The sequence below is a fragment of the Lontra canadensis genome, unplaced genomic scaffold (assembly GCF_010015895.1).
Source record: "Lontra canadensis isolate GAN:19392208 unplaced genomic scaffold, GSC_riverotter_1.0 scaffold87, whole genome shotgun sequence".
NCBI classification, from domain to species: domain Eukaryota; kingdom Metazoa; phylum Chordata; class Mammalia; order Carnivora; family Mustelidae; genus Lontra; species Lontra canadensis.
Window position 1 is genome coordinate 7,180,132 of NW_022631081.1, and position 10,209 is coordinate 7,190,340.

At 43.0% G+C, this 10,209-nt stretch overlaps 1 gene segment (V, D, J or C); it reads left to right on the forward strand.

The window, feature by feature from the left end:
• The first annotated feature begins 2,097 nt into the window (after nucleotides 1-2,097).
• On the forward strand, nucleotides 2,098-2,496 carry LOC116882712. The segment is given in 1 exon segment: nucleotides 2,098-2,496. A coding segment is annotated over 1 exon segment (399 nt).
• The last annotated feature ends 7,713 nt before the right edge of the window (nucleotides 2,497-10,209 follow it).

Here is a 10,209-nt window from a genome sequence, read left to right on the forward strand (position 1 = left end):
AGTGTCAGAAAGTGAAATTCCTTCAAAACAAACACAAAAACATTAGTGCACACAATAATAATCCAGCACACACACACAATGACATGGTGTGAAATAGAGCTCATGAGCTAACTTAAAAAGCTCCCATTGGGCAAAACTGGAAAGATTTGAGCAGCCAAATAAATGTAACAGTATATTCTTATAATTCAAATTCTAAAATAGCTTTCCTTGTTCCACATTGTTAACCATTTGAACAAATGGATAAGTGGAAGAAGAAGAGACACATTCTAGTACAGAGATTTCAATTAGCAGGTGTAAACACTTTGCCCAGAGGATGTCAGGCTTAATCCCCACTCAGGAATTGTGCACAAAGTCACCAAAAGAAAAAGTGTGTCATAGTGAAATGAAGTGTAAGGAGACATCACAGCTAAATACCACAAATAATCCTGAACTGAATCTTAGAACAGTAAAAGTACATGAAGTAAAAACTAAGAAAACCATCAAATGCTGGGCCCTGTGCACTGGGGTTATGAGATATTCCTGGAGATTCTCATAATACAGCAACATCAACATTAGTCTCACTGTAAGGATGTACACTTTTTACCTGTTGTGAGCCAACAGTGAACTCTGGGAAACATTAGGCCTTGACCTTGAAGCCAGCCCAAACCAATGTTTATTTATTTATTCATTCATTCATTCATTCATTTATCAGTTATTAATTGAAATGTAATCTCTATCAACAGTTAACACTGCAATGTTTTGAAATGTTTTCTGAATTGTCCTATTTGGAATATGCACCCAGTGGTTATATCCCTACAGAATTCCCTGTCTATTCCTTTCCCAGAAACAGTACCTGCAATTTTTTCAAAGCAGCTCCACTGTCCCCTCCTCAGTCAGACCTGACTTCTCGCACTCTTGGGACATTCAGCTTGTCTAGAATGTCCTGTAACTATGTATGCACATATTGGCACGTCCCATGGACCAGGGCTCCTCCTAGACTGAGAACTTACAGGGAATCTGCACAAGCATTGGAAACATAGTACAGGTGTCCCCAACTGTTGAAAGTTCTCTTTACACCACTTAGCTTTTATAAAACATTTACACTAGGGCCTGCTTTCATAACATAACAGAAATATGAAGAAAAAATTGAGTTTCACAAAAAAATAAATGCCAACATACCACTCAGCATAAGTTTTGCAGGGAACCTCTACAGAGACTGCACAACTCATACAATGTGAGGGGCGCTTTCCAGATCTTTCCCTGAGAATCACGCACAGCAGCTCGGCAAGATGCCACCAGAGCTCTGAACTGTACATGCCATCACATGTGCTTTATCTACACTTATGTTGTACATCTGATGGCAAGTGTGTCCTTAGGAATTAGACAAGCCTAAGAAAGTTTACATTTTGAGTCTGAAAATATGTGAAAGATGTGCATATAAATTAATGTTAATTGTTTCTTTGCCTTATGCCATCGTGGCTTACTAAAGTTACTTGGGGATGATATAGTTTCCGATAGCAGGGGGAACTTGTACTAAGAAATGGACCATGAACATGTGTATCTGCAGGGATGTGATGAGCTGCAGAAACAAGCTGGGCTGTCAGGGCTTTGGAACACAGTGACTGCTGTGCTCCATGACCAGCAGGGGGAGCTGTAGGACTTCCCTGTTGTCCCTACAAGCTATTCATTGAGGATTCTTCACTCAAGGGAGCCTGGGCCTGGGGGCTGGGCCTTTAGCCTCCTTCTGGGGTCTCAGCAACTGTGTCCCCTCTGGCCTGGCAGAGTTCCCTGAGCAGGGACCTGTGTGTGGACTCAGCAGGTGCTTCCTCCCAGGGCTCTTCCCAAGGCTGAAGACAACTTCTATCCTCCTCAGTGTGTGGTATGAACTGAACTCCAGCTACAGAGCTGAGAAGGGCTGGACAGCCATTGGTTGGAGCTCATTTGCACAGACAGCCACTCCTGTGGCAGACGGTGGAGGAGCCCAGCCCACTGTGGGACCAGTGTCTGTGTCACCATGGTCTGGATTCCTGTCCTCCTTATGGTCACCTCCTATTATACAGGTACAGACAGGTGTCAGGGAAACAGGCAGCACTCAAAGACACTCTTCCTATTGTCAGAATGTTGATCAATTTCTCCCTGTTTCTTCCCACATTAACCACGCTGTCTGTGTTTGCAAGTTCCCTGTCCGAGCCTATACTGACGCAGCCGTCCTTCATCTCTGCATCTCTGGGAGCAATAGCCAGACTCACTTGCAACTTCAGCAGTGACTTCAGTGTTGGCAGCTACCAAACATTCTTGTACCAGCAGAAGCCAAGGAGCCCTCCTCAGCATTTTCTGAGGTTCTACTCATACTTAAATAAGCAGCAGAGCTTCAGGGTCCCCAGCTGCTTCTCTGGATCCAAAGATACTTCAGCCAATGCAGGGCTTCTGCTCATCTCTGGGCTGCAGCCTGAAGACGAGGCTGATGCTTACTGTGCTAAAGGTCATGGCAGTGGGAGCAGATACACTTATCCATAGTGTCTCAGACAATGAGGAAATGAGACAAAAGCCCCTGGGCCCACAGGCCTTGTCTCTGAGTCTATTTTATGGAGAAGTTCTTTGGAGGCTCCTGTGGGGAAAAGCCTTCTTTGGGGAGACCTGTCCTTGAGAAGGAAGGAGTGATACCCAGATTATGCTGTTGTCTGAGACAGAGCAGATATCTCAGAAGCACACATGGGTGAGGGATGGAGACCAAAAGCACATGCCCCAGGGTCTTGGGTAAATTTAAAAAAATATATATGCATTGACTTTAAGTATATGTAAGGGGTTTGGCCACCAGCACCATGATCAAACTAACAACATTTCCATCACCTTCAGAGAAATCCCAAACCCACCAGTAGTCAGGCCAGTGTTCCCCTACACTCAGACTTTTGTGGCTCCCAAGTCCCTCCTCTCTGTAGTGAGCTCCGTACTGTGCACATTTCACAGTAACCAAATCACAGACCATTTGTAAATGCTCAAATCAAAGCATGAGGGGTGTGTGCATTGTTGTGGGGGCATCACCACCATCTATAAATATACACATCATGTGTGTCCATGTCAGGCTTGTGTGGTGGCCATACTAATATATCTGTAAGGCCCTAATTTTGATGCATAAGATGTTGAAATGAACATAATTTATTTTTCCATATTGGTCTATCAAATATTTAAGGATTTCAAATTTTTATTTTCCAATGTCTATTATTCTCTTGTTACCTTTTATTCTGTACATTTGTGCATGATCCCTTTCTGTTTAATTACTTAGCCAGTGTTTGTTTTATTATGTTATGAAAATAATTTTAAGTATTAACTAGACCATTTTTCTATTTTTCTTCTCATATATTTTTGCTTTATTGGGGGTAGGTTGGTGAGCATGTCTCCTCTCCCATTTTCTTATTCCCCTGCTCCTGGCAGATAATTAGTGTCTCAATCCTGTGAGCAAGACCTGTTGTTGGAAGGGATTTTGTCTCACTTCCTCATCATTTGAGACACTGAGTAATGAAAGCTGCTACCACTCCAAAGATTTGTAGCAAAGATCTCACTGCAGGTCTCCCCCCCAGAAGAACCCCTGCAGAAACTTCCTCCATCCAGACAATCCCGTGGTCAGGTTTCAGGTCTCCTCCTCCCCATCCTGTGTCTTCATGCTCAGGTGACTTTCTCCTCTGATGGGGGTTCAGGCTATCTGCTAGCTTCCCCTTCTGTGTCCCACAGACTTTTCTGGAAATGCCTTTTCTCTCCACTGAAGCTCCTGACTTGCGAACATGGGAAACAGTCTGTCCAGATTCAGTCATTAGTGTCTTATTTATTTAATAATTTATTTTCACACTGATTGTGTGAGGTTGGTACATAATTTGTCTCAGGTGTTAATAAGGTGTGAGTCTTGTGTAGTGTCCTCTGTCTTCTTAATGGTTAAAGTGTTTTTAGGATACATAATGGGCTTTTCAAATTTTCTTGATGAATATCACCTCAGCTACCCAGAATTTTTCATGAAACATTGGCTTAGGAGTTAAAAAAATCATAATAAAGGGAGACCTCTTTTAAAAATAGATACTTGTATTTATTTATTTAAATTCAATTATTGAAGTCATACTACATAATCAGGTTTTGATATAATGTTCAGTGTTTCATTAGTTGAATATAACACCCAGTGTACATGATATCATGTGCCATCTTTAATTCACATCACCTAGTTACCCCACCCCCCACCCACTTCCCTTTCTTCAACCCTCAGTTTCCCACAGTCAAAAGTCTCATATGACTTTTCTCCCTCTCTGATATTTTCCCTTTCAGTTTTCCCTCCCTTCCCTTATTAATCTCTGTACTGTTCCTTATGTTCCACATATGAGTGAAACCATGTGATAATGGTGTTTCTCTGACTGACTTTTTCACTTAGCTTAATACCCTTCAATTCCATCCACGTCTCTGTAAATGGTAGATATTCATCTTTTCTAATGACTGAGTAATATTCCATCATGTATATGAAACACATCTTTATCCATTCATCCATTGAAGAAAATCTTGGCTCCTTCCACAGTTTGGCTATTGTGGACATTGAACATCGCTACCATGAACCACCATACTCCAGTCAGAATGGCTAAAATTAATAAGACAGGGAACAAGTGTTGGCGAGGATGTGGAGAAAGGGGAACACTCTTGCACTGTGGGTAGGAATGCAAGCTAGTGCAGCTACTCTGGAAATCAGTGTGGAAGTTCTTCAGGATGTTAAAAATATATACTTTAAAGAATTTATTTATTTACTTGACAAAGAGAGAGAGAACAAGCAGTGGGGTGGTGGCAGACAAATGAGAGGGAGAAGATGGCTCCATAAGGAGTGGGGAGCCTTATGTGGAGCTCTATCCCAGGACCATGGGATCATGACCTGAGCTGAAGACAGATGTTTAACCAATTGAGCCATCCAAGCATCCCCAAAATAGATATGTTTTAAATTAATTACTTTATTTCATTTTTTACTTGCATCTAACTGATATAAAGGGTAATGATGATCAGACAAAGATAATTATTAATGACAATTATTACATAACGGCTCTCTGCAATTTCTTATGAATACATCAATAACTGACTAAAATCACAGGTAGCAAGTAGGGAAAAAGAAGTAATTTTTTCTAGTTAAGGGATGACATATATTACATACAAGTGTCATGGAGCTGTCTTCTTGATGAGGTACAGGGAGAGGCTACAAAAAGTATTTTCACACAAAGGAAACTTGATATGCAACAAATAAGGAGATCGGGGGAAGAATTTTCAAAGCTGTGGCTCCCTGAGTGGGGCTGATTGGATTCCATTATTCCAGGTTAGGATGAACATTCACAAAGGGGTGAATTGTCATCCCAGGTGAAGATGGGCATAAGGCTGTGCAGGGGAACTGAGGACACAATCTGCAGTGTGTCCTGTGGTGTGTTCTTGAAGCTTGTGCTCTTCCAGGGTGGAGATTTAACACTGTAAGGGGCAGAGGTCACTGGAGGACACTCTATGGTGCTTCTGTGCAGTAGGAGTTGGTGGAGGAGCTCAAACCCATCTAGGTTGCCAGGCTTTTCCAGCTGTTGCCTCTGAAATGTAAGGTAAACATTCCTGTGAAGAAGAAGGGGTGTCTGTGTGGGTCTTGTTAGTGACAGTTTTAATCTCGTAACCCTGTGGGCATGACTTCTGTCCTGCTAAATCATTTCAAGGATGTGCCTTCAGTCAGTCTTTACTTCTGACACAAGACTGGGAATTTCACCACTGAGTTATAGTCTCTAATGTGGTTACACTAGCCATGGTCTGGTAGAGATTGCTAGATTTTGCATTCCCTTTTTTCCCTTAAAGCCCTTACTGATGGTGGTTGTCGCATTTCTTTGTTCAAAAACTTCCTAGAAGGTTCTGAAAAATGTGTGTAGCGCAAGTAGATCCTGCAGGGCACAGATCACGGGAAAATCACTAGGGACTAAGATGAGTGCTTTTGGATCAGGAAAGCTGTCTCTCTCTTTTTTATTTTATAGTGGACCCCAAGTTTTCTGGTTATAGAAGTTTCAGGAAATTTAGTTGAAAAATATTGCACCAGTAAGATAACTCAGTAAAATCTTTAGAAATATATAAAATAGAATATCCATTATTTCATTATTAATTAAAATAACAATTATTTCCATAAGTTACAATTAACAACAATTATTCTATTAAGATTATCAAAAAATAAAAAAAGGCTCATGTTACTGGAAAGATAACCAGTTCTGAAGTCACACTGTGATTTTCATTCAGAGAAAGAAGAGTGTGCCTTCGTCTCAGGTCACAATCCCGGGATCCTGGGATCAAGTCCTGCATTGGGCTCCCTGCTTGGTGGGGAGCCTGATTCTGCCACTCCTACTCCCCCTGCTTGTATTCCCTCTCTCTCTGTGTGTCAAATAAATAAATAAAATCTTTAAAAAAAAAGAAAAAGAAACCTACCTGGAGAAACATAGTAGGGTGGTCTCTTCTACATGATGATCTATCTTTCAACAGGGAAAGAAGAACAATCATGCAATGCACATAAAGTGAGATAAAATGGGGCATTCCAGGAAAATGCGGACAGATGAGCTATCAGAGCCCAACTGCACATCAGCACTCTATCTGAAGATGAAAAGGAATAAATACTGTGTCTACAACTGAACATACTTCCCATTGAACATTCATCCACAATCCGTTCTATGATCTTATTCCATGAAGTGTGACCTTGTGTCACTACTGATGTATCCACAACTGATAAACTGATAATAACCCTGGTCACAGACACACTCTTCTCTCTCTGAATGAGCTACACAAGAACTTGGACCAGATCCTACAAAGTCAAACTGACAGAACCCGACACACCCTCCCTCCTCTTCTCTGATTCTGCATCCCTCGGGTTTAGTCTCTTACTCTGGCTATTCAGTCTGAACTCTGTCTCCACATTAGAATTTTAGAGAAAACTGGAAATGATCGTGCTCTACTTTCCAGTCTCCAAGGTCCATCTCTAGGCAGGAGAGAGACCAGAAAATACAGCTGCATGCAACTCCTCACATTCTCCTCTGCCTCTCATCCCAGGATCCATTTTTGTTCCCATCACCACCATTCAGTCTCTTTTCTTTTAATTTTAGAAGTTTTTATTTATTTATTTATTTCAGAGAGATTCAGAGAGAGAGAGAGAGAGAGAGAGAGAGCCTGTGTACAGAGCAGGGACAGGAAGAGAGCATCTTAAGCAGACTCTTCACCCAGTGTGGAGCCCTATTTTGTGCTAGAGCTCAGGACCCTGAGATCATGACCTTAGCCAAAGGCAGATGGTTAACTGCCAGAATGACCCAGGTATCCCTCAGGACCTTGAGATTAGGAGCAGAGTCAAACCAAGTCAGAAGCTCAACCAACTGTGCCCCCAGTCATCCCCAGTCAGTCTCTTTAATATGAAAATAAAGTTATTGCGTTTCCTGGAAAGGATGCATTCATCTACCTTTAGGAATTTGTACATGGGATCTCTTGTATTTTACCCACTTCAGAATTAACTGATGTCCCCACCCATGGGGAAGTTTGGAGGAATGCACAAATAATCCCTGCATATTTTAAGATACATCATTACTTTTCTTATGCTCCAGATTCTCATTCCTAAGAATTCTCTGGACAGTGAGTCCACCATAGAAACATTTTTCTATGATACATAAAGTTCAGGGCTGTAGTTTTTGTTTGTTTTTTTTGTTTCTTTTTGTTTTTGTTTTTCCCATACAGGCACAAAACCATCAGTAATATCTTGTTCTCACTCTCTGGTAGACCCCTGGGGACATGGTGGACTGTGAGTCTGGTTGGGATGTGGGGGCAGGAAGGAGGCAGCTGCATGCTCCCCACCTGCCCTGTGCTCCCAGAGACCTGAAAACCCCACAGCTGTAGGTCTTGAGTCTGCATGAAAAAAAAGACGTTTCTTGTCAGTCAACAAGACAAGGACTCCTGATTCCGTGAATTATTAATAGGCATGCTCTTACATGAGTTCTCCTGGCCGAAGTAAATCCTTTTCCACTAAAAAAAAAAAAAAAAAAAAAATTGAGATACTTACCTCTAAATGCAGAATCAGGACCCTGGAGTTTTATAAAGAGAATCACCATGAGGAAATATCCCTTAGAGTGTTTCAAAGTCATAAGAGGGACAGGGGTCACGTAGCCTCATTTTTGGTCTCACACACACACACACACACACACACACACACACACAGCCCTCTCCTCCCTCTGAGTGAATACTGTGTCTGCAACTGCAATTTCCAGGCTCTCCGGGTCAGGCTGTATTCACCTAGCCATTCTCAGGGTCATAATCTTCTGAAGGTAGAATCCTCCTCAACAGGAAAATTGGACACATCATGTGTAACATGGGTCTTGTCCCCAGGGAAGCTAGGTTGGGCTCAAAGCCCTGCTTTCCTGGGATGAGGCTGATGCTCATGAATCCCAGGGGGAGTCTCTGTCCCTATGGGAAGCTCAGGCCCTGACCTTCTCTGGGCTCCAGTCAATGCCTCAGGCTGATCAGTACATTGATTTTGGGACAAAAGCCTCAGATCTGCTCCCATGGGGCTCAAGGCCCATGGGGTGGCATGAGGAACACCCTCGCTGAGTTCTCAGGGCTTAACTGTTTCTCTCTCAGTCACCCCAGTGACATCTCCAGTCAGACTGCACTCTGATGGAAAGTTATCTGTCCCAACCCTGAGGGCCACAAGGCCTGTAACCTCAGCGACACTGATCCCCTTATCTTGACCTCTCCTCCACTCACATGCAGTAACTTTGACAGGAATATCTGGCTCTAGTTGGCCTTAGTTAGTAAAATTCATTCCTGTCATCATGAGTGGCTGAATAAATAACTGTTCAATCCTGAACATGTTGGACACAGTTGCAGGGACTAGAGCTGTGTCCACCCCAAAGAGTGGTCTGACCCCAAATCCCTCTGTCCTGGAAGCTCTGTGTTTGGTAATTTTGTCAGTAGGATGGTTCTGAGTTCACAGGAACAAGCCCCTCAAGGGTTTCCACTGGGCACCACGTTGACCTTTCATACCTGGGAGACCAGGCACAAGGTCAAATACGTGATTTTAGAAAAAGTATATAAACCCCTATTATCCTGAGAATAGAAGACATTCCAGTTCCATTAAATCAATCTTATTGAATGAGATTATGTATAATTCTTTTTAAATAGGAAGTTGGCTCAGTGGTGACTGACACATAAACTGTCACTATGTCCCTGTCAGAACATCTGTAGCTGTCAATTCTTTCTCCTAGAACTGCCTGCACATCTGCCTTTTGTGCTTTGAGATCAGTGTCACACGCTGCCTCATGTGATTGGGTTCCTAGGAACTCATGTCTGTGCTGGGAGGAGAGATACTAGGAGGGAATCACTGCCCCAGTGTGTGGAGAACTGTTGTTTCAACCAGGTGGGAAGAGTGACAGATGACAGATATTCCATTTGTAACTCTCTAAGAATGTATGTGATGGCTTATACCCACAACCTGGAGTGAAGAGCTCCCCATCACCTCAGCGCTGAGGAAACCTCAGAGGAAGTCTCCTTCCTCTGGAAGGAAATTCAGAAAAATTTCTGGAAATTCAGGAAAAGGCACATAAGTGGAAAGTCCCAGCATCCCTCACAGAAGGGACCATGTGCACATGGGGACATGTTACTGCTCTAGACTGGATCCTGATCTCTAAGAGGAGTTTTTATTAGGGACTCCATCACACTGCTGACCCAGGAACAGACAAGAGACCCATGGACAGACTAACTCTGATGACTCTTAGTTGAGCATATAGTTAGTTCTCAAGTAATGGGAAGTGACATATAGGAATACCTATAATGCAGGGAACCGTGGACAAAGCTGTTGGGGATTGTGGAGATGGGTCTGATAGACCCTGGTTACCAGTCACACAATAGGGTGTCTGTGTTGGACACAACAGGGTACCCTGGTCCCATTTCTGAGAAGTTAGGAGTGCATAGAGCTGGGACCTGCCACCCTGCCTGCTCTGGAATCACAACTGGGACCTCCCCACCCCCTTTCTCCACACAGTCAATCCAACCAACCTGACATCCTCAGGTGGAGGAACCTGACCCAGTGTCTGTGAGGGCTCAGACAGCTGTGTTCTAATTTGCATGGACAAGCCATCCCTATTTCAGAGGATGAAGAGGGGAAGGGAGAGTAGAAGAGATCTACTCATCTGTGGAGCCAAGAAGGAAGGAACAGTGATGACTTACACC